General features: G+C 31.5%; 2 protein-coding genes across 3 annotated transcripts in view; one reads left to right on the top strand and one right to left on the bottom strand.

The window, feature by feature from the left end:
- The window catches only part of LOC145240006 (mitochondrial tRNA-specific 2-thiouridylase 1-like), a 194,623-nt gene extending 176,747 nt beyond the window's left edge, over nt 1-17,876 (bottom strand). The window contains exon 1 of one of the 2 annotated variants that reach the window (XM_080103601.1): nt 17,742-17,876. Coding sequence is in view for 1 of the 2 variants with exons in the window: in XM_080103600.1 (XP_079959726.1) it covers nt 17,742-17,763 (22 nt within the window). In the remaining variant the exon portion in view is untranslated. The remainder of the gene's footprint in view (nt 1-17,741) is intronic. The other variant, XM_080103600.1, reaches the window with a different exon arrangement.
- Nucleotides 1-24,333, top strand: part of LOC145240005 (phosphatidylinositol-3,5-bisphosphate 3-phosphatase MTMR14-like) — a gene marked incomplete in the record, with an annotated part of 148,228 nt that extends 123,895 nt beyond the window's left edge. The window contains 1 exon segment of the mRNA XM_080103598.1: nt 24,092-24,333. Within this exon segment, the coding sequence (XP_079959724.1) occupies nt 24,092-24,152 (61 nt within the window).
- Nucleotides 24,334-27,335: the final 3,002 nt, after the last annotated feature.

Here is a 27,335-nt window from a genome sequence, read left to right as displayed (position 1 = left end):
TATTTAAAAATTTATTGACAAAAAACACAGAAAAAAAAAGGCAGGAACCCGATATTTGCTCAACCTTCAAAGTAACTTTGTTTAACAAGAACTTTTTTAATGAAATTTTGTCTGATGAAAACTTTTATGAGCAAAAAAAAAAAAAAACCATACACAAAAGTTCCACATCTAAAAAGAAATTCAACCGATTAGTGCCAATTTTTCGGGGTGAATTTATCAACAAAATCTGTTTTATATACAAAATTATATTTAAGCAAAATTACTTTCAAATAATAATTAGAGTATCTAGTTATTCTACATATAAAAATATCATTTGGTTATAATGTTATAAGGACTATTAAAAGTTTTTTGATTGAATACATCAAATTGGTTGTATATAGTATTTATCCTCATTCAATCTTGAGCAACGTTGAGTCATCATACTATTGCTATATATAAAAATATCATATATATATATATACATATAGCAAAACTGGTAAGTAGTGAAAACTTGAAGGGAGTACTCAATACTATTGCAGAGCAAATATATATTTTTTTATTTTATTACTGTTTTATCTATTTAGTTATACATGTTTCCGCTACCGAATCGTATCAACGATCCAGTAACTTTGTCAGACTTGGACAAGTCTGACAAAGTTACTGGATCGTTGATACGATTCGGTAGCGGAAACATGTATAACTAAATAGATAAAGCAGTAATAAAATAATAAAAATATATATATATATATATATATATATATATATATATATATATGAACAAATGATTAATAAAACATGTTAAAAGACATCTTGAAAAAGAGTTAAAAACATATTTAATTTTAAAAAGGAAGCACAAGATAAGTGGATAGTCCTTAATCCGCGGAGTTTTGAAGAAATACTCTCCTTCTCATCAGAGGGCAGGAATTAGCAAAATGCAGGATCGGATTTTGCATATAAAAGTATTTAATGAAACTACAAGTAAGTCACAGATCTTACTTGGTAAAAAAAAGGGTGAGGTAAGGGGAATAGGAGGTAAAAGAAAAATGATAAAAAGATTTCACATGAATGGATAGTCCGGTGAAGGGTAAAAAAATCCAAGAATGGTAAAATCCAAACACAGTCAAATTAAAAATTTCCAATCCAACAGGTAAGTTCCAAATGGTCCAAAATGATCCAAAAGGCAGAATTCCTTGGAAAAAATCACAAATGGAATGAGTTTCAAATCATTAAAAGAAAAGTTCAAATGTGCACAGAAAAAGCACTGGAGAGAACATTTAAAACACGTCTGCCAAGGCCGGAGGAATCAAGTAAATCTTAATTTTAAGTTTACCATTTTGATTACCTTGGTAAACTTATTGTAATTTTTATTTCTATATATATATATATATATATAAGTCACTTTGTGTGTGTGTCTGTATGAGTTCCTTACTCATAGGTTCCGAAACAGCTGAGCCTATCTTTTGCAAAGGATTACATTTGGGATTGAATAGTAGATGAAAGTGTTTGTATCCTTCTGCTCTAGACTTTCGACGTATACTCAAACCAGAGACATTGTTGAATAGCAGGGTGTGCATAACAGGACGACACAGAAGGAGGCCGACAGAACAAGAACTGATAATGACATCTATATAACTGTGCACAACGACAATGACTGTGATGACAATTCTCTCAACGCAGAGGGAGATGAGAATTCATTTGAAGGAGGGGGATTCTGTTACACTTTGGAAGGAGAGTGTTTCATACAAATCTCTTTTACAAACATGATAGACAAAATCACATCACCTTTCAGGTTGAAAGATGACAGTGAAGGCAAAAGTTTACAGATATATATGATGATGTTTATTCTCCCAGCTGGATGATTGATGATTAGGAATTCAATGGCCTTTCGGAGTTACATTTTCTTGTTTACCTTTCTGGTTGCTTCCAAAAGGGTTTCAGCAAACTCAACTGCTGTGAATTCCAGCTGTTTCTCTCCACCTTCAACTCATCTGCTCTCTCTGGTTTGACTGACTGAACTGACTTATTTCGAACCCTCTTAACTGAATATATTGAACCTATCTTTCTTTGTGATGTTAGAAACGTACCCAACCATCTGATTCCTCACGTGGAGTTACATACACATAAAAATACACATAAAATAACATACAGCTTTGGTATCATTGACTGGCCACAAAAATACATCAACCGGCTAGATGTAAAGACACGGAAGCTACTAACGCTTCATAAAATAATATACAGAAATCAGTGTCTACCAAGGCTGTATTTGCCCAGGGGAGAAGGAGGCCTGGGACTCTCAGAGATTAATCATCAACATAGGGCAACTATTGTGAGCACCGGTCAGTATCTGAGAAGCTCCCAGAATGACACCCTCTCAATAGTATATGAACATCAAGAGACAAGAGCTAGCAGAACAACATCAGTCACCCAGCTGGCCAAGCATTTTGGTCAGAGTTGTCTCTCAGATGAGGACGAAACACCAAACAAGTGTGCCACAGAAATAGCAAGAAAGAGCCGGCAGAAATATACCGAGACCTTTCAACAGATGAACCTTAAAGAATGGGAACAACATCAGTGTGCAAAGTATTTTCTGGGGGAACTCTCTCAGGAATACATAGATAAAGAAGGTTCTTTGGACTGGCTCAAAAGAGGATCCCTCCACCACGATCAGGAAAGGGTCATAATGGCTGCCCAAGATCAGGGATTGATGACCAATGCATTCAAGAAGATGGCAGGGATCAGTAATGACAATAAATGCAGGTTCTGCCATACAGAATTGGAAAGTGTTGGTCATCTGATATCAAGTTTCAAAGTTCTTTTAGGGGATGGCTACTATACAGCGAGACATGATGGAGTATGCAAGTACCTCCACTGGACGATTTGTAAAAAATTAAACATCCAGTGTAGTAGCAAATCCTGGGAACATCAACCTGAAAGAACAGTTGGAAATGATTTATATACCATACATTATGACCATGTAATCCCTACAGCCACCTACCTTGGAAATGCTGCTGTGAAACCTGATATAGTTATATGGAATAAGTCAGAGAGAGTTGCAACCTTGATTGAAGTGAGTGTTCCTAATGATGGCGGTCTTAACAGAGCTGAAAGAGAGAAACAGACCAAATACCAAGGTCTCATGTCTGATATGAAAAGAAACTGGAACCTAAAGGGGATATCGATCATACCAGTTATCATAGGTGCCACAGGACTTATGAAGAAGAACCTGAAGTCCTACCTGACTAATATTCCTGGTGAACCAAGTGCAAAAGAGATTCAGACAATTGCACTTAAGGGAACAGTGAGGATACTAAAAAGAGCTCTTGGTTGGTTTCAATAAAAAAAGCGGAGCAATGTTGGCAGCTGGTTTGGCTGCCCCATACCCAGCATTACAATCTTCAAAGGAAGAAAAAAAAAAATATGTCCAACACGTTTCTGGCAAAACAAAGACATTCCTTAATTTACAATGTCCGATATCTGACCTACTCGTTGTATCATTAAGTCATTTCTAAACACAATAGTCAATTCACTAAATTCCCGAGATTGCAATATATATTAACTTTTAACTTTTGAATACTGGGTTCGATTCTAGCCTTTTCCTTTTAATAAATATTATTTTTAATCCTATTTACATCTTTCTTTAATTACTGGGGTCTGTCCTCTTCCATATATAACATCAGTGTTGCAAATAAACTTAACTTTAAGTTATTTTTAATAGGTTGATACGATCATCTGATATAGAAAAGGCAAAATTTGTGTGCCTGTGTGTCTCCCGAAAACTTTTCACAGAAGTATCAAACTGTGACAAAATCGGTATCGTTAGAAAGATCAATCTCTCAGATGACAAATATAAAAAAATTAGCCAAAAAGATTAATTCTTTGACCGTCAGCTGGGCCATTTTTTGCAAAGAGGGGTTAGTTTTTACATCGACACACTTTTGCAAATCATTCACAAATCATGATCTCGACGTACATTTAGAACATGTTATTTCGAAGACCCGTGACATCACAAGTGTGCCTTGCTACTGCAGCAGGTGTAATATTTGAAAGACAATGGGTTTAATATTTGAAAGACAATGGGTGTAATATTTGAAAGACAATGGGTGTAATATTTGAAAGACAATAAGTGTAATATTTGAAAGACAGTAGGTGTAATATTCGAAAGACAAGACAATGCGATTTTTACAACTATCTATACTCGTCTCTGAAAAATAGATTTTTTCTGTGTACTAATGAATCGCTGCTTATAAAGGCTCAAAGGTAACTCAAGGTTAATGAATTTGTCAGGTGGGCAACGAGACAACACATTTTAGATTGGTGACAATGGTTGAGAAAAATTTTATTCTTTTTTTTTTTTTTTTTTTTTTTTTTTTTAGAGAACAGATCAACAACAAAAATCTGTCAACATCATAAAATATTTGATGAGTAATTGATGAAACTGATCGTATCTTTTTACTCTAGATTTTTATAGTATACTGAAAACTCAAACATCAATGTTGTTAATGTACTTCAGACAATAGGTGTAATATTTGAAAGACAATACGATTTTTACAACTATTCTATATGTCTCTAAAAATAGATTTCTTTTTGATGTATATAAAGGCCCAAAGGCAACTCAAGGATAAAGGTTAATAAATTTGTCAGGTGGGCAGCGAGACAACACCTTTAAGATCAGGTAAAATGGTTGAGAAAAATTTAATATATTTTTTTTTTAATCTTAGAGGACAGATCAACAACAATCTGTCAATATCATGTTGTAATTAACTGGGAAGCAGCCCTGTGGTATTGCATTCCATGGTTGCTGAAATATAATTAATTCTTTTTCTTGTCCTCAAAAACGAACTATGGGCGCTAAGGGGTTAAAATGGCTTCCTTATATTGCATTCTTCTACTCTAAATTTTCACAGTATACTGAAACCTGGGTCATCAATCGTATCAATACACATCAGACCGTGTATTATTTGAAAGAAGCTTCAATCTTTATGATTAATTATTGATATTTCGAAAAAATTACAGATGTTGTTGAAATATGAGTGATTGTTCTCATCTTATGAAAAAGGAACATGGACACTAATAAGTTTAGTGTTGGGAGTGAACGTTTATCATATTTTTTTAAAATCACAATGAAACAAATAATCCTTCATTATGAGCTATGGACATAAATGGCCAATGTTATGTTACATACAAAAAAAAAACTTTTAAATCTCAATATTAACCCTTTATGACCTGAATTATGATGTAGATGATAAAAAAATATTTATTGTTAATTTTAGATGGCGGCATACTGAATATAAGTGGACAGTTAGTATCTGGCATCTACCCAGATACTGAACTAATACGTACAAGACGTGTTTGACTCAATTTTCACTTTATTTATGCCGTTATATTCATTCATTTATGACTGAACAAATTAGTTGAACCAAGTCATAAAGGGTTAATATAATTGTGTGATCCTTTTTTTTTTTTCTGCTCATGTTCACCCCTAACAAAGCATATTGTACTCGGGCGTAAGGGGCTACTATTTGGGACCATGCTTAGGAAAGATTAACAAGATGTTGGTTTACATTACATTTAAACTTCTGCATATCAGTACAGTTAGGGAAGCAGGTAGCAGGTATGGAATTCCAAAGTCTAGCTATTTGAGGAAAGAAACTATTAGAGTAGAAAGCTTTCTCGCATTTAGGGATCTCAACAATGAAGGGGTGGGATTTTATTGCTAAGCGGGTTTGTTGGGAATATGTAAGTCGAGGGGACACAAGTGCAATGAGTTCATCAGAGCACATTCCATGTAAATACTTGTAAAACAGAACTAGAGATGCAACATTGTGGTGATGGGACAGAGGTTGGAGCTTAGATGACAAAGTGGGACCTATTAGATTGAAAACTCTTTTCTGGACCTTATCCAAGAGGGAGAGGTTAGTGGTAGATACACCAGCCCAGATGTGGCAACAATACTCCATGCATGGGCGAATAGTGGTTTTGTAGAGGTACAGGATCCTCTCAGGTGTGAGTAGTCTTAATCGTGTGTCTATGTTTCTCACATCTACGTGACTTGCAACTAAATCTATCAGACATTATCATGAAATTGTGTGAAATACTAAACTACACTTGTAAAAAAAATCCTACTTAAAAGAAATTATTTAATTACAAAATGAAATCCATCATAATGCATGTCTGTTTCTTTGTAAATAAGTTCGCCATTTTAATCTTTTAATCGTAGAAAAAACAAAAAGAATGAATTCTTTTGTGGCTCTTTGAAATTTGAAAGAAATTTAGAAATTCATTCATTTATTTTGGACTATTATCCTCATCTTAGTTGTTGTTTCAACTATTCCTTTGGCCTTCATCAGGTGGTTACCGCGACGGGATAGGAACTCCAAATCTCCTAACTGCATTCTCAGCAATTACTGCCTTCCATAGTTGTCGTCGTTGCGTTGATTCCCCCCCCCTGACGAAGGCCAGAGGAATAGTTGACTGAAACGTCTAAAACAACAACAACACCAACTAAAAGATGAGGATAATAGTCTGCAATAAATAAATGAATAAATAATACTCCTCTCAATAATGAATTCCAATTGATTAAATTTGGAAATGTTTAAAATTGTCAAATAGAAAATCATTTCTGGCTTTAAACTTAGTAAATGACCATTTTATTAAACGATTAAAAGTTTTGCTAATCAAGAATTTTATAAAGATTAAAGTTTCATTATTGTAAAAAGAAAAATCAGTAGCCTCCCAACTAACGCAGTATTTATTGGAACTCAAACCATTGATGAGAATGCACATGAGGGTAGAAATACCCAACGAAAAGCAGACACTCCCACTCCTGTCCCATTTGTGATTATAAGATTAGTTGATAGTGTAAAGAAAATTGTAAAAGTGCAAAAATTAATAGGAAGTTTGTAACTCATAAAAATTAATTTGAAATTGATTACAAAATTCACAAATAATCGGACAAGTTTTTTAGCGTTATTAACATAACCATTTTGGCTCCTTTCTTTATAGGTAATTTTAAGAAACCGACTTAAAATATTTCCAAATTGGAAATATGTATTCATCATTTTCATCCAATACTCTCCATGATTTCACTAAAAATTCCAATTACTCCTTATTATCTTTTGTTTTTCTCTTGCTTGTTCATCAAAGTAAATGAAATTGTAAAAGTGCAAAAATTACTTGCCTCAAAAAAGCCTCTGCGCATCTTGTCAGGTTCAGTTGTTGAATAATAAAAAAAAAAAAAAAAAAAAAAAAAAAAAAAAATGGCGACACCCAGGTGGTTTTATCTTCACACAAACGCGTGTATATAGACAAGCCATTTTAAAAAATAAGAAACTTTTTTTTTTTTTTTTTTTAAGAAGGCAACCTGTGCACACTTGCTGTGTTGTGGTATGACGTATTATTGGAAGCTGAGAGAACATAGTGAAGTTAAAAGGTGTAAGTTATGATGTCATTGCAAAGGGGTGCTATCAATTTATATTGTTTTCAGATGTATAAAAATTAATGATGATGAAATGATACCGTAATATTAGGTTGGTGCAAAATGCTCATTTTTATCATATATATATATATATATATATATATGTATATATATACATACATACATTAAAAAAACGACATTATTTTTGCACCAACCTAATAATTAAATTTAACTTTAAAAATCATATTTTGAAAAAAATTAATAATCTGTTATATGCACACACACACACACACACATATATATATATGTGTGTGTGTGTGTGCATAACAAATAAATGACCAAAGTCTATATCCAAATTTCACGATATTGACCATCTTACAATTTATTTGTTTAATTATGTTGCCATTTACAGTTCTTGACAGTGACTGTTTCATAGCACAAAATCATTCATTTAATAATTATATCGATCAAAGAATCTATTCTGCCCTTAACTCCTCAGAAGAAAAAGCACCTAACAATCCATTAAAAAAAATAAAATGCATATGGGCATGATGATAAAATGCGAAAATTTGGAGAGAAGTTGCAATTACCTTTTATTTTTTATTTTATTACGTCAAGAATTGTAAATGTTACCATACTTGAATAAAATGTAAGATGGTCAACATCTTGAAATTTGGAATATAGACCTTTGTCATTTATTTGTTATATGCTCTGTAATTACATTAAGCTTCATAACTTAAAGATTCATATAAATAAAAGGTAAAATATAATTGAAAAAACATATTTCCATAGAAATATATATATATATATATATATCATAATTTAGGAATTTAAAATTTGTGATTTGAAAAAGTTAAATTTCAAATATAGAAATCTTATTGTATGCAAGACAAAGAATACAGTATAGTAATTTTATTTTACTCTACTGTATTCTTTGTCTTGCATACAATAAGATTTCTATATTTGAAATTTAACTTTTTCAAATCACAAATTTTAAATTGCTAAATTATGATTTATTTGCTCTATCTAGTATATTGAGCAATTTTATTTAGCTGGGGTAGTCTTATATAAAATATTGCATCCAATAATATTTTGTAAGACCGATAATCACTGGATTTGCACATCAGTAGATTTATTGTAGTTCATTATTCTGAATAATATATATATATATATATATATATATATATATTATATATATATATATATATATATATATATATATATATATATATATATATATATATATATATATATATATGAGCAAACAGTTAATGAAATATGTTAAAAAACACTTAGAAATGAATTAAAAACATATTTAATCTGAAAAGGAAACACTAGATAAATGGATAGTCCTTAATCTACGGAGTTTCGAAGAAATACTCTCCTTCTCATCAGAGGATTTCTACATTTGGATTATTATGGACCATCTTCTTCCAATTACGGGATTTCTTCGGATTTTACTTGTACAAATGGAAATTCTTTTAACTTTCTTGAAGTTTTGCATTTGGATTTTACCGTCACTGGATTTTTTATCTTCCACCAGACTATCCATTAATGTGTAATCACCTTTTTCTTCACCATATTCCCTCTGCTTAACTTATTTTGTTTTCAAGTAAGATCTTTGACTTATTTGTTGTTTCATCAAATACTTCTGCATGCAAAATCCGATCCTGCATTTTGCTAATTCCTACCCTTTGATGAGAAGGAGAGTATTTCTTCGAAACTCCGGATTAAGGACTATCCATTTATCTAGTGTTTCTTTTTCAGATTAAATATGTTTTTAACTCATTTCAAAGTGTTTTTTAACATATTTCATTAACTGTTTGCTCATATTATAAGCTCTATTTCCTATTTGGTATTATCGAGCTTTTATATCTGGCTGAGATAATTTTATAAATATTAATTCTTTAATATTTATAATATACTTTAATTTTACCATCTTGGATCATTTTGGTAAATTCAATTGTAATTTTCATTTTATATATATATATATATATATATATATACTGTTATAGGTGTTCAAGAGTGATAGGTTATTAAGAGTGCTCAATAAAAGAAGAGCAAGATATATTTTTATTAATATAAACAAATTTTCAAGACATGATAGTGTTTCGGACAGATGGTTGGTTAAAACCACAAGTCCTCATCACGCAACTTTTTCCACAGAAGAAACCAGTTCTTGTAAATTTGTTTATATTAATCTATATATCTATAAAAGTGAAAGTGTCTGTTTGTATGTCTGTCTGTGTACATTTCTCTACACAATATCTCTGTCAATTTTAAGTCTACAGACTCAAAATTTGATATACAGGGTACTGAGATTTGGGAAAATCTTTGTCATCGGTTTTCAGCCAGAAATGTGGCTGTTAAGAGGTCAAAATTCAATGATTTGACCTTTGAGAACTCTACCAAACTCCTCCGCCAATTTTGAGTCTAAACACTTGAAATTTTAGATATAGGTTCCGTTGACATGGATCTAACTTAATAACTTGATTTGAGCCCAAAACAATAAATGTTAAGGGGTCATAATAGGGGTCAAAGTTAAAAAAAAAAAATTGACTGCTGCAGTCTCTATCAAATTACTCAGACGATTTCTGGTTTAAACATTTGAAATTTTACATAAAGGGTATTCAGAGATAGGGCAAGCTTTTTAATCGGTTTGGATCGAAAATTTGAGCTACCAATATATAAATTTATGTATGTATGCATGTCTGCCTAAAACTTTCGACAGAGGTGATGGATTTTCACAAGATCAGTATCGTTTTTAAGCTCGACCTTTTTGATGACAAATATTGAAAAATTGGCTAAAAATATTTTCTTCACCTTCAACTGGGCACTTTTCTACAGGGAGTGTCGCTTTTTTCGCCGATATTGTCGAAAGTGATCCCCTCTTTTCGATTGTCTAGCCTTAATTTAAACCTACATCACTTCCAGTTTGCCGGTGGTCGTAACAGCAAAGCCATCACATTTTTTTTCCCCATTCTTTTCCTCCTTTACGGTATGGGTCCGAGCCTGCCTTCCTACTACCACTTTTTTTTTTTTTCTTTGCTCAACATACACCTCGAAACAACCAGGCAACACCAGGTACCCCCGCTAGTATATATATATATATATATATATATATATATATATAAAGTAAAAAGACTTCCAGGCAATATAGTGTAGATACTGTTGATTCTTATTTCTTTTGAGATTTTACTTGTTTATGACTTGACAAATATTTTAAAAAATTGCGTGTTTTTAGCATGTTTCTTCAATAAGTTGATTCTTCTAAACTAATTAGATATCTTCATCTCTCTAGATTCCAATAATGATTTTGCTATTGTTATTATTGACTCTCACTGCCATCATTTTTTTTAGTAAGAAGTTTTAATAATGTTTAACTTGGAGCCAGATGAGCAGAAAAATAAATACAGAAAAAAATTTCCTTTGTTTAACATTTTGATAAATCTTAATACAATTGTTCTAATAGATTAAGATATTTTTGCAACAATTTCCCTAAAAAAATTTAGTATCTTAGAATATTTTAAGAATAAATTGGTTGAATTTAGAAATAATGGTAGAATGAATTCTTTTGGGGTCTATCTGATGAAATATTTAAGAAAAGTGTGTGGACGAAATGATATACATAAATTTGGATTTACCGTTTCGTTTTGGTTGATTACCCAAAAGTGTGTGTATATATATATATATATATATCAATATATATATAGGGTGTCCACAAAGTCTGACTACATTATGTAGCCAGACTTTGTGGGCACCATGTAGATTATGTAGCCAGATTTTATGGGCACCCTGTGTATATATATATATATATATATATATATATATATATATATATATATATATATATATATAAAATTATTACTATGATAATTTTTTTAATACGTATGGACATTAATGTTTCATCCTTTCAGGAATCTATCAATGCAGGGAATATGATTACAGCTGGTTGGGAGATTCGAACCTGGCCACAAAACCGTCTGACTCTATTAGCAAGGAACAAGTCTGGCTACATAATCCACACGGTGCCCACAAAGTCTGGCTACATAATGTAGTCAGACTTTGTGGACACCTTGTATATATAAAATGTATGTTTGTATATTTTAAGAAAATTTACCCAAACTGTTCAATGTAAAAGTTTGATGAACGTTTACACTTGGTAATAAATAATATTTCATGACTTGAGAATAGGGCATAAAATATGATTGTCATCTAATAAAAACTTAAGTAGATGGTTAAATTTGAAAATAAAAAAAAAATACTATATAATTTGTATTATTTGCTGTATAAGTTTTACTTAAATGAAAATTTTTTTTTCAAAACTTTTGGTGGCATCGACTCTGATTATGGAAGAACATTTTTTAATTGTTTAAAAAAATTTTTTCTCACTTTGTTCGTGTGATTAGTCTCAGAAAAAATTATTTTTTTTTATTTCTTAAAAAAAAAAATCATTCAGTATTACTTGGGTTTTCCAAAATGTTCAAGTTTAACCTTTACAAAATAATGCTTACAAAAGATATGACTAAGATGTATATATATATATATATATATATAAATTTTATTTAATGAAACATTATTTTATTTATTTTTTTATTTTATTTTGTTTTCTGAGACTTTCGGTAGACCCCCCCTCCCCCTCAATCATAGGTGAAAAAAAACAGTCTTTATTTTTCCCCCCTTTAAAAATTTTTTTTCACTCTATTTTGTTGAAATGAGAAGGAAATAAATAAGTCTATGATTGAAGTAGATGCAACCGAAAGTCACAAAAGTTTTTTTCATTTCATAAAAATCATCATGCAGCATTACTCGTGTTCCTAAAATGTTCAAATTTTAACCTTGGAAAATAATATTTAAAAAAAATGTGACTCTTACTGAAAAGAAATGTTAAGTGGGAAAAAGTTCCCTTTTGTTTTGTGCTCTCCACCTCTTGTCTGGCTCTGAGTTCTTATATTTGTATCCCCACCCCTGCTTTATTTATCTCTCTTTCTCTTTGCCTGTGTTTTTCTAACAAATAAAATCTAGAAAAGAGATAGAGAGACTGACCGAAACAATCAAGACGAAGAGGTTGACACAGAATCTGTTGAAAGAGTAACCAAACTCTCACCTATTACGACGCCCGACACTCCATGTGCCTCAGATCCACAGATTTAAATTAGCATCTAATGCTAAAAGGGCCGGACGCTTTAAAAAAAAAAAAATGAATCTGTTATCCTCCCTCTAGTTGTATTCATTAAATGTCATTTAATTCCTGTATATTGTGTTCTAAGCCTCTGAATATGAATAAAAATTCTGGATTTATTATTTCATGTCAAGTTTTCATTATTACTACACGTTTGTAATTACCTTCCACTCACATTTTGAAAAAATGAGATTGTCTGATCGCCAAAGATGAAATTTAAAATTCTAATTGGTAAATATCGAGTACTTTGCAAACATTTTACCCATTGTTTTAAAATCAGATGAGACAGCATATATATATATATATATATATATATATATATATATTTTATTTGTAGGTTGCTATTTTCCAAAGGTAGGGTAACCAGTGAAATATGAGGTTCATACAAGAGTGTTGAATACAGACGTAGAGCAGGTTACATTTGTCTTTACATAAGCAGTAGTTTGTTGCTACACAGTCATGAGCATGTTTCGGTCTACTAGTATTTACTAACTATGTATGTGTGTATATATATACATATATATACACACACATGTATGTATATGTATACATATATATATATATGTATATAGATATATATATGCATATAAGTATATATATGTATACATATAGATGTATATATATGTATATATGTATACATATAGATGTATACATATGTATATATATATGTATACATATAGATGTATATATATGTATACATATAGATGTATATATATGTAGACATATAGATGTATATATATGTAGACATATAGATGTATATGTATGTATACATATAGATGTATATGTATGTATACATATAGATGTATATGTATGTATACATATAGATGTATATGTATGTATACATATAGATGTATATGTATGTATACATATAGATGTATATGTATGTATACATATAGATGTATATGTATGTATACATATAGATGTATATGTATGTATACATATAGATGTATATGTATGTATACATATAGATGTATATGTATGTATACATATAGATGTATATGTATGTATACATATAGATGTATATGTATGTATACATATAGATGTGTATGTATGTATACATATAGATGTGTATGTATGTATACATATAGATGTGTATGTATGTATACATATAGATGTGTATGTATGTATACATATAGATGTGTATGTATGTATACATATAGATGTGTATGTATGTATACATATAGATGTGTATGTATGTATACATATAGATGTGTATGTATGTATACATATAGATGTGTATGTATGTATACATATAGATGTGTATGTATGTATACATATAGATGTGTATGTATGTATACATATAGATGTGTATGTATGTATACATATAGATGTGTATATATGTATACATATAGATGTGTATATATGTATACATATAGATGTGTATATATGTATACATATAGATGTGTATATATGTATACATATAGATGTGTATATATGTATACATATAGATGTGTATATATGTATACATATAGATGTGTATATATGTATACATATAGATGTGTATATATGTATACATATAGATGTATATATATATATATGTATACATATAGATGTATATATATATATATGTATACATATAGATGTATATATATATATATGTATACATATAGATGTATATATATATATGTATACATATAGATGTATATATATATATGTATACATATAGATGTATACATATAGATGTATACATATAGATGTATACATATAGATGTATATATATATATATGTATACATATAGATGTATATATATATATATATGTATACATATAGATGTATATATATATATATGTATACATATAGATGTATATATATATATATGTATACATATAGATGTATATATATATATATGTATACATATAGATGTATATATATATATATGTATACATATAGATGTATATATATATATATGTATACATATAGATGTATATATATATATATATATGTATACATATAGATGTATATATATATATATATATGTATACATATAGATGTATATATATATATATATATGTATACATATAGATGTATATATATATATATATATGTATACATATAGATGTATATATATATATATATATGTATACATATAGATGTATATATATATATATATATGTATACATATAGATGTATATATATATATATATATGTATACATATAGATGTATATATATATATATATATATGTATACATATAGATGTATATATATATATATATATATGTATACATATAGATGTATATATATATATATATATATGTATACATATAGATGTATATATATATATATATATGTATACATATAGATGTATATATATATATATATATGTATACATATAGATGTATATATATATATATATATGTATACATATAGATGTATATATATATATATAGATGTATACATATATATATATATGTATACATATAGATGTATATATATATATATATATGTATACATATAGATGTATATATATATATATATATGTATACATATAGATGTATATATATATATATATATGTATACATATAGATGTATATATATATATATATATGTATACATATAGATGTATATATATATATATATATGTATACATATAGATGTATATATATATATATATATGTATACATATAGATGTATATATATATATATATATGTATACATATAGATGTATATATATATATATATGTATACATATAGATGTGTATATATATATATATATGTATACATATAGATGTATATATATATATATGTATACATATAGATGTATATATGGGGTGGGGCTACAAATATAAGAACTCAGAGCCAGACAAGAGGTGGAGAGCACAAAACAAAAGGGAACTTTTTCCCACTTAATTTCGATTTATATATATATATATATATATAAATCGAAATTCCGGGTTAAATTTTGTAGAATTACAACAAAATTTATTGCTTGACAAAGGAATATATCAAAGTTTTGTTACCTAGGTTATACCACTGACAGACAAGGAAGAACAGGAAAAAAAACTTTAAAATTTATTTCTTTATCTGCTAGGGATCGTCTTATAAATATTGATACGAATATTTAGTTGGACTTTATAAAGCCCCCCTCTTGGGTAGAGCACTATCGTAAATTATCTTACTCGCTACTTAATTTAGCTGAAAAAATGCGAAGCTCGCGGTTTGTTTACAAACAAACGTTTGAGCCCTCTACGAGTGGCGGACGGATGTTTATTTAAATAGACATTCGGACAGATTAATTTCGGCCACCGATTCCGTAGTCAGGGGGTAGAGCTGCCGACTGTCATCACGACGGTTCTAGGTTCGATCCTCGGCTTGGGATAGGTGTTAGTCTAGCGGCACTGATGAGTTGTGAAACAATGAAACAGGTCTGTATGTCGATGACTAAAATATATTTTATATATATATATATATATACTCGGGGTTTTTTATATTCAAAAGTAATGGACTAATGAATTCAACGAGGTTGTTAGATAGTGCTCAATAAAAAGAGCTGATAATACTTGTTCCTACCTAAAATAAAAATCCATTATTCATTGAACTTTTGAATAGTCAAGTCGCTGCCTGATGATATCTGTTGTTTGATTGAAACAAGTGGCTATTTGTAGCAGCGGGACGTGAGCATGTTTATATAACAATAAACAAGTATTATATATATATATATATGTGTGTGTGTGGTAACTTTCTTCAGTCTTGATAGACTATGGATACTTGCTGTAAGAATGCCTGGAATTGAATTGAAATGGAATTTTTGTAGCAAGAGTTGCACAATCTCCAACCACATCTCTCCTGAATCGATGTTAAATACCAGAGGCAAGCGGAAGTTCCGCACAATTGGAGACAATGCCGAGATAAGTGGAGAGCACATACAGCGGCCTATGATTCCCAAATGGTCACCCATCTGGTACTAGCCAGGCTCAACGTTGCTTGACTTCAGTGATCTAACGAATACCATTGTGTCAACGTGATTATGCTGTATGTCATATATATACACACAGACGTACATATGAGGATAAAATATGCAATTTTTAAATAAAATGTAGCAACAGAATGTATGAAAAAGATAGAAAAAAAAACCCAATTAACTACAGGAGGAAATAAAAAACAAATAAGAGATTGACTGGTTGACTCCAGATCAGTGAATTTCTTCAGACAACCCCCCCCTTCCCTTTTTTAGCTGTTCATTGATCTGGACGAAACTGTTCAATCTTTCATTTGAATTTTATTTCCTCCTGTGTTTTTTCTTTCTGTCTTTTCATGCACATCGTGTGTATATGTGTATGTAATATATATATAATATATATATATATATTATATACCGTTAGTAAACAATTCCAATAATTATATAACATTCATATTTATTATTTAATTGTAATTCATTATTGAGGTGAGTATTATTTATCAATTTTATTGCGGACTATTATCCTTATCTTTCTTAGTTATTGTTTCACGACGTTTCGGCCAACTATTCCTCTGGCCTTCGTCAGGTGGTAACCGCGACAGGATAGAAACTCCGAATCTCCTAACTGCATCCATAGTTGTTGTTGTTGTCGTCGTCTCACCACGTTTTGGCCAAGTAAGCCTCTGGCCGCCTTTGGGTAGGATTGAAACCGCTATCTTCAGACAATGCGCTCCTGGAACCATAGAGATTCAACGTCTCTATCCACTGCGCCTCGGCCCCTGAAGGGCGATCAAGGTTGTATTTTTTGGTCTTATAAATCCACATTTATTTATTATCTGATCTTCCATGGTCGGGCCCGTACCGAATGGTATATATATTATTTAATTGGAATTCATTTTTGAGATGAGGATTATTTACATTTATTTATTGCGGACTATTATTCTCATCTTTATTAGTTGTAAGACAACTTAGCTGTAAAGAAACTAAGAAAGATGAGGATAATAGTCCACAATAAAATAAATTAATAACATATTATTTTATTGGTTGTTTGATAAGTCTTACACGTGTTTCGTTCAGTGGTATAGATTGATCAAACAACTCCTCAGAGACAAATATAAATCCATAAGAAAAATTTATTATTATAAATAAAATTACGAAGATAAATATTATCTTTATATTAGAACTTGGCTTAATATAAGATTATGACTTTTTTTTAAATAGAAATAAACTCTGACCAATCATTAGGACAATAAGAAAAACCTTTACTTACTGCATTGAATCACTCCCAACATCGATACAAATATTTGCCTTTTATTTTGTGTTTTATTTTATCTCCTTTTACTTCCAGCTTCCACAACCGTTGCGTTAATACATACGTGTTAATACTAACATGCATATTAGTCTTACACAAAAAAAAAAAAAAAAGCATAAAACTCCTACTAATGCATTCCTGTCATGTGTGCTTTTCTTTTTTTCTTTCTTCCTTTCTTTCTCTACGTGCTTTGGTTATGGTCAAGGAAAACAAGTTGCCTGGCAGGTAAGAGATTTTTTTTTTTTTTTTTTTGTTGAATATTAAACATTATTAAATCAATATTGAACAATACATTATGACTGAATATCACACACAAAAAAAAAAAACAATTTTATTTTATTTCATTAGGGATGTTTTATCTTTGGTCCCCAAAATTAACAGAGACTAGACCATTCCTGTAATGACCTGGTCTCTTTTGATTTTTGTGGGAGTTTACTTCTGTGCAGTTCTAGGAGGTCCATTTTCCCAAACTTTGCTTTCTCTCTTTAAGAAAGGGGTTAATTTATTGCTAATTGGGCGCTGGAGCGCCCTTACCAGGGCATGCCGACGGGGCTGCTCAGACAAATTTTTGCAGGTCAGAGTGGCCCTCCTCGGGAGGCGGTAACTTCTCAATCTCATTATCTAACCCTGATGCCTAAGTTCTTGGAGGGAGAGAGAACTAAAAATGTTTTTTTATTCCACTAACGTTGATAAATGGTATGACCGTGTTGGTATTTTGAAGTGATGTTGGGAGATATTGAACGAATACAGGAAGATTAATTCTAATGAACAATCTTCGTTATATTATTTGACAATAATTATGTTTGGCCTTTTGGCTGGGAGCAAAGTGTAGTATATGTTCTGATACTACACTTCATCTTTTCTGTCCTCCGCCAGTGAAGGAGAAGTCCTTCTAGACTGAGGCAATTTTTATTTGGGTTTGTATTACTGTACACATAGATTCAAAAAAGTTGACAAAAAACAAATATATAACAAATAAATGTTATCAAAGGTAAGATAAGTTACTTTTCTTCCAAACTGGATATATTTTTCGTGTTTTTATTCAATGTAACATTCAGCTCGAAAAACATACAGTGTTTACCGATGTATTGGAAAATTCAAAATGGCGCCCGACTTTCTCTTTAACACAGTAAGTTTGGGAAAAGGTGTTATAAATAATAATCTAGACAAAATACTATTAAAAACCCACCGAATATATGTCAACCTATGTCACGGTAACATATATTGAGCAAGTCTCTAACAATATTTTGTCTAGTTTTATGTTTATAGCACCTTTTCCCAAACTTACCGTGTTAAAGAGAGAGTCGGGTGCCATTTTGAATTTTCCAATGCGTCGGTAAACACAGTATGTTTTTCGAGCTAAATAAACATGTTACATTAAATAAAAACACTTAAAACATATCCAGTTAGGTAGAAAAGTAACTTATCTTGCCTTTGATAATATTTATTTGTTATATATTTGTTTTTTTGACAACTTTTTCGAATCTATGTGTACAGTAATACAAACCCTTTTATTTTTGTTCCTATCCAAAGTGCCCCTTTTTTGAGGAGCTGGATTTTCTCTACATTAAAAACCGACCTTGTGTTTAACTCTACCCTCGTGGGGAAGCAAGTAAATAGGAATAATAATTTTTTCATATTTTTACAACCAAAGAAGAATTTACTTTTTATCATTAACCGAAAAACACGGTGCGGTGCGCCTCGACTCGACTCGGCTCACATCCGTAAGTGTTTTTTCTCGAAACGAATACAAGGGACATAACTTTTCTCAAAAAGACAAGCAAAACAAGGGCAAGAGTTACTTCCCTACACACAAATGTTCTCCATATTTATTCATTTATTTTCTAGATAGTAAAATACATCTTTCAGAAATTGACTTCCAAACTAATCTATCTCTGGCCATGACTTAATTTGTCCCTCTTAAATTTATCCTTATCACTGCGTCATGTTTTCCTTATCCTTCCCCGGTGAACTGACCCTGCTACCGCAACTGTTCTACATATACTTACCCCAAAACTCTCATCCATTCTTTCAATGTGATCAAACCATTGAAGACTGTCTTGCACACATCTCTGTATACTGACCAGATTTAATCTTCATGAATTCGTCGGAATGGAGCATATCTTTAAAACTCACATTACACATCCATCGTAACATTCTCATGTTATTTCTCTCTGCATGATGTTTATCTTTAACCCTCACTTGACTAGGTTTCACTGTAGTAACACATCGTAATGCTACGTACATATGCTTAATAGATGCTTCCTGTGGCTGGTTTGTAATAGCATAGCCATTACCACCTCCTACTTAGTGCAATTGCGTTAGCACCTGCTCTTCCTTGTGTACGAATGGTATCACATAGGTAGTACAGCATAATCACGCTGACACATCGATTCCTATTGGATCACCAAAGTTAAGCAATGTTGAACCTGGTCAATACTAAATGGGTAACCGTTTGGGACTTCCAGGTGCTGTATGTGCTCTCTGCTTATCTTGGCATTGTTTCCCGTCGTCCTGGGCTTCTCCTTGCCACTGGACTCAAGCAGTGCCGATTCAGGAGAGGTGTGGTTGGGATTGCGCAACCCTTGCTCCACAATTACATCCGCAGCTGCTCCTACAGGGAGTATCCTTTGTCTTTCGAGACTGAATGGAGACATCATCGATCACCTAGATAACAAAACTTCTCGATAGCATTCAGATATACTTTCTTCACATCTGAGTTCTCATCTATCTCCATTAAAAAAAATTCTTTTTACATGGGAGTCGCCACTTATCAAGGTCCAAAGGCCACTCGAGGATAAGGGTTAATGAATGTACGGTGTTAGTGTAGTAATCGTTGAAAGTGTAAATCGGATAGAATTTTATTATTTTTAGGAACAGCTCAACAAGAACTTGTTTACATTGGATTTGAAGGCTACCGTGTTGTATTCAAACAGGAAGCAGGCCAGCAGAACAGTGTTCCATCAGCAGGCAGTTCTGGGAAAGAAACTTTGCTCATAGAATCTGTGTTTAGATTTAGGTACAGATAGAGAGTGGGGAAAATTGTATAAAGTGGTTGTAACTAGTCGAGTGTTTTTGTGAAAGTTTGGTATGGGGGAACCATAGGTTGGAATTCAGTCGAGCACTTGCCATGAAAATAATGATAGAACAGAGACAGGCTCACATCATCTCTTCTGTGGGAAAGAGGTTGCAAGGAAGAGAAAAGGGTATCATCTACCAGGTTTCGAAGTCGGTTTTGAACGCTGTCAAGATACGATAGGTGCTCCAAGCTCCTGTTCAGATGTGACAACAATACCCCATTTTAGAGTGTACTTGGCTCTCATACAGATAGAGAATTGAATTAGCAATGAGATACTTACTGGGGCGGTAGAGTGATTCGATCATTTTTTTTAGCAATCTTCGCAACAGATGTATGTGTTCCATTTCAGATCAAAAGTGAAGGTTAAACCCAGAAGCTTGTAAAAATATTGATCTTCCCCAAGATGAGAGCCATTCATTTCAATTGACGAGTGATGAGGATCAGAGCGATTATGATGAAAGGAGAGAAACTTGGTTTTGATGCATTGAAATTAACCAGTCACCCTTTTCCCCATTGCACCACGTGCTCAAAATCAGAAGAGAGAGAATCAGAAAGAACTTGGTCATTGCTGGCCTTTTAAGTGTTGCCATAGATTGTAGTGTGGTCTGCATAAATGTCTACAAATGATCTTCTTACACATAAACTAATTATCCTCTCTTGACCTACCAGTACTTCCACTGCACCAGCTTCTAAGGAGACAGTCATTAGTTTTTAGGGATGTGTTCTTGCCAGTTTTTGGGTTTTTACTTTAGGTTGATTTGTAAAGGGAGAAATATTTTTGGGATGAGCCAGATTCAGAGAAATATTTTCAGTGAAAAGATTTGCAGGTTTTATAATCAAATGTGAGAAAAATGAGAGACATTGTCATATGGTAAACTAAACAAAATAATCTATATATATAAAAGCGAAAATGTTTGTTTGTGTGTGTGCGTTTTCATGTATGTTCGCAAAAGGGTTTTTTCCTCTGCCTTCTTGCGGTGGTTGCTCCTTCTTAACACTTTTTATATCACATCTAAATGATAATATCTACGAGATAACAAGGGGGATCGCATGTGTATTTAATTTGCCCGACTTTGAAGGGCTACATATTCAACATTTTTTGATCACCGCGTCTGAATTCAGCTTTTTCGTATAATAAAACAAAAAAAAAAAACTGCCCCACAGTAAATAAAATGCTGCTCCGCAGTCAAAGTTGACCTCATTAAGTCGTCAAGTACGGGCACCTGCCAATTCTTAATACTTAAATAAATTCAAACATGTTTTCTCTACTACTTCTTGCTGGCCCAGTGGTTAGCGTCGCACGTTTCTTTTCACACTTTATTTTCCAACTCGCCTCAAGGCTTCGGGTTCAATCCTTCCTACTTACCTACCAAAACATTTTTTTTTTAAACCCCCCGCCCCTGATACAAACACCCGGGCAAGAAGTCTTCGCTTATTCTTTTGTTTTGATTTACCCAATTTACCCAAAACCACACCTCAAAACACCCGGGCATCGCCGGGTACCCCCGCTAGTGAGTTAAGAAAAGAATATATTCACAAAAGAGATATTTTATATATGTTTAAAATAAAAGGTTTACAGCAATAGGAAAACATAGAATGTTCTCGAATATTCTTAGAGTTCTTATAAAAACAAGGGGTTCATTAGCTCAGACATTAGAAGAAGTCTGGATTGATGTATTAAGAGCCGTGAGTTTCAGGGGTCAGGAAAATCGCATTCCAAACTTCTCCGTCAATGTTCATTTGTTTATTATATTAGAAAATAGTTCAGTGAATAAGATTTAACAGATTGACAGACAATAATATCAATGAGTTGTGTGTGTATCTGTGTGTTCAGAAACGTTTGTGTGTATGTGAGTGGAGAGAGATGTTGCAGAAATAAGCGCCCATAGTGGGGCGCCAGCGACACTGATCCATAGACTCGGGTCAACTAGGTTCCACTGGTTTATTGAAAGAAAATTTGTCTCTTTTGAAGGGCTTAGGTAGCTCCCAGAAAGACCATTTCAAATAAATTCACAAAGTTTTCTGATTGGTACAAAATTTAATTATTTGTTTTTATTTAGGATAGTGTATGCATAGACGATATGTGTACAAATGTGCTTATGTGTTTTGATTTTGTATGTCGACTGCATTTAGTATGCGAGTTGTACTTTTACAGACACAAAAACCAAACTGCATTTCATCTTTGCATATCTGATTATACTGTCTACAAAAATATTGTGTGACCTATCGCTATTTTCATGGCAAGTGCTCAACTGAACTCCAATCTGTGATCTCCCTTATTCAAACATTAACAAAAAAACACTCGACTAGCTATAACCACTATATATGATTTCCCACACTTTCTATCTGTGCATAAACCTAACGCAAATTCCATAAGCAAAGCTTCTTTCCTAGAACTTCCTGCTTTTGGAACACTGTTCCGCTTGCTTCTTTCCAGTTGAATACATCATGGTAGCCTTCAAATCCAATGTAAACAGGTCCTGGATATGACCTTAAACTATATCCGATGGTGAGGCCCATGCTTGCGGGCTTTGGGGAGTGTGGAGCCACCCTTTAATTGCCAATGCTCCCAGGTCCACTCTGACCTAGAGTGGTTGTACCTGTTAGGGTCCCAACTATGGGTTAAATATAGACCGACTTGAAAAAAAACAAATATATTCTATTAAATAACTTTTTCTTCAAAATCACTGGATTCGGCGTTAAATAACCTGAAAAGGGTTGATATGCCGTAAAACAACCAACCAATGTAAACAAATTCTTGTTGTCCTGTCCCATAAATAATCAAATTTTACACAATTTACACAATTAACGATTAGTACACTACCACCATACATTCATTGACCCTTATCCTCGAGTGGCCTTCAGGCCTTTATAAGTGGAGATTCCAAAGTAAAAAAAAAAAAAAAAAATTTGAGTCCTGAAATTTGTGACTTCTCAAAACAATTAGTACCTTTTATTTATTTATTTATTCATTTTTTTTTTGTGTTGAAAAATTAAAAAGACAATTTTTGAATGAAATGAAATTTTGAATAAAAAAATATTCTTACTAGCAGTTTATATTCGAGAATAAACCTAAAATCAGTTTTCAATGATAATGTCTTCCTAAAATCGGCTCTGACCCTAAAATTTTCCTCCCAAATTAGCACCCCTAAAAAGGGAACCTCGAAATTACTTCATAGCAAATTGAAACATCTCTTTTAAATTTTTTTGTTTTTATTTTTCTTTTCAGATTGTTACCGACAAGTTATTGGATAAGAGTGGCTAAAAATTATCACCCGGCACAAGTGTGAATAAAAAAATGCGAGAGAAAAAAAAATGAAAATAAAATGCACAGAACTTTAGAAACAAAGGACAGATCAGATTTTGTAATTATTGTCAAAAAAAAAAAAAAAAAAAAATGGATGCAACAAAGAAATGACTCTTAAGGTTAAAGTGGAACAAAGTATTAGATCGAGAGGAAAATATATTTTTTAATAAATGATATATATATATATATATATCATTTATTAAAAAAATATATTTTATAACAAAGTTAATCTCAGAAGGGGCACGTCACTACATATATACATATATATATATATAATTTAAAGGAGATTAGAACAATAGTCTAAAGAGCTGAGTGTATTTTAATGTAGCAGTGAAATTACTAGTTTAATTAAAATACGGGAAATAGAAAGTGCTCGTTGTAATTTAGATATATAATAAGCTCGATAGTTAAATGTCCTAGAGCTAATACAATATTAAGTAATGTGATTGATAATTTAAAATTTAAAAATCAAATTATAATTAAATTAAAAATCCGTTTCATAAGAAGGAACAACAACAAAATCAATTATCTGTACGATCGTTTCGGAAAACAATGCTTTTTATTGTGGTATACATCAAGTTATGTACAATAATTATATATAGATTTTTGATAAGCAAGGTCTCCTCATCAGCAAATTTTTAAGGGTTTTTATTGAATTTAAAAGACACCAGAAATAAACCTAGCATTAAAAGTAAGGCATATATATATATATATATAGTCATTGGCAGAACTCTGATACGAGTATACATTTTATTCATTAGATTGTTACCGACAAGTTATTGGATAAGAGTGGCTAAAAATTATCACCCGGCACAAGTGTGAATAAAAAAATATGAGAGAAAAAAAAATGAAAATAAAATGCACAGAACTTTAGAAACAAAGGACAGATCAGATTTTGTAATTATTGTCAAAAAAAAAAAAAAAAAAAAAATGGATGCAACAAAGAAATGACTCTTAAGGTTAAAGTGGAACAAAGTATTAGATCGATAGGAAAATATATTTTTTTAATATATATATATATATATATATATATATATATATATATATATATAGTCATTGGCAGAACTCTGATACGAGTATACATTTTATTCATTAGAATTGAGCCTGCCCCAGCTACAAAGTGTTTTTTAGATGATCCTCGAGGCACAACTATGTGTCGTATACACTTCAGATATCACACTTTTTCTGCAGCAAACATGTGCTTGACATACAGGTTCAGGAAGGCATCTTGCAGCAGATTGCTGGTACACAATTACATAGAGTACCGCCTTGTCACCTACCTAACCCTAACCCTAACCGCCTTGTCACCTACCCGCCATTGAATTAAACATGTCTCCAGATACAATACTGCAAATTTATACGATTTGGTGCCTTACATACAGTGCATAGACTTTCCAAATGGTCACGCACCTGGTACTGGCCAGACTCATCATTGCTTAACTTCGGTGATCTAGCAAGAACCGGTATGTTAACATGATTGTGCTGTACATATATATTAGGAGGTATATTTGGTAAAAAACAGGGAAAGAAAGTGCTCAATACTTTAGTAGAGCTAAATATGTTTTTATTATTTCAGCCTATATATATATATGTATATATATATATATATATATATATATGTATAATTATTTTTTACTATAATAATTAAATACCTACAGACACTAGTGTTTCATCCTTTCGGGAATCTTCAGTGCAGGGTGTCACGATTAATACCAGTCGAACGATTTGAACCCCGCAACACGAGACATCTCTGGCTCGATTAGCAAAGACCTAATCTATTCGGCTACCATTAACCGCGTGAAATAACGTTGAATTTAAACATTTTAATTTTAAATGTTCATTTATGTCAGCCGGACAGTGATCTAATCGTTATACGATGATCTATGCATAAGAGCTAAATTGACCGACTTTAATTCAACTGAAAGTACTCAACGATAAGAAACGAATTTCTTAAAGGAGCTGTCATATATAAATCAATAAAGGAAGAAAATAAAAATACAAAATTATATACTAATATATAGATTTATTCATTTATTCAGAAAGGGTATACATTAATTAGGAGTGTTAGGTAAGTGAGAACTCTATATACCATGGTATTTCGAAGCCCAACGCTTCTCGTCAAAAGAAGACAGAAGATCCTAGGTAACATAGTAGGTGTGCGACGACTAGCGATAGTTACATTAGGATCGAAATAAAATATTGAGGCTGTATATATCACAGAGATCAATTTAGTTCCCCATTTGGCCTCAATATTTTATTTTGCTCCTAATGTAACTATTGCTAATTGTCGCATACCTATTATGTTACCTAGCATCTTCTCTACTTTTCTGACGAGAAGCATTGGGCTTCGAAATATTATGGTATAAAGAGTTTTCACTTACCCAAAAACTAATAGGGAATTAATTAAAATGAATGTTTACAACAATATGCAAATTAGCTACATCTTTTGCAGATGAATGCAACTCCACAACCCATATATAACAAAATTCTATTTTTTTTTTTAATAAATAGAAAAAAGGGTTTTAATATGAATATCAATACACAAAAAACACAAATTTATATATATATATATATATATATATATATATATTTTTTAATTACAGAAAGTTTATATGAGATAAGTGATTGGTACTATTCATTTCACACCTGATAATAGGGGACCTTTTTATATACCCATATCAATCTCTCTTCAGCCAATACTCATAAACTTTCTGTAAATCAAAAATATAAAAGTGCGCTCTTATTTGGAATTTTTTCCTTATAATAGAGCACTCTGTTGTAATCCTTTTCTCCAAAAAATATAACTAAGTATATATAACAATAATATAAATCTCACCTGTCTGTTTAAATGTATGTATGTATGTATGTATGTCTGCCTAAAACTATTGACAGAGGCGATGGATTTTCACGAGATCAGTATCGTTTTGAAGCCTTACCCTTCGGACGACAAATATCGAAAAATTGGCTAAAAACCTTTTCACCCTCAACTGGGCACTTTTCTACAGGGAGGAGTCGCTTTTTTCACTGATATTTTCGAAAGTTATCCCCTCTTTTCGATTGACTAACCTTAATTTAAACCTACATCACTTCCGGTGGGCGCAACAGCAAAGCCGTCACATTTTTTTGTTGTTTTTTTTTCATGTTCTTTTCCTTTTACTACCAGTTT

The sequence above is a fragment of the Euprymna scolopes genome, chromosome 19 (genome assembly GCF_053919585.1).
Source record: "Euprymna scolopes isolate OS-2025 chromosome 19, ASM5391958v1, whole genome shotgun sequence".
Classification (NCBI taxonomy): domain Eukaryota; kingdom Metazoa; phylum Mollusca; class Cephalopoda; order Sepiida; family Sepiolidae; genus Euprymna; species Euprymna scolopes.
Note: the sequence above shows the minus strand (reverse complement) of the source record. Positions and strands in the feature narration are given on the sequence as shown.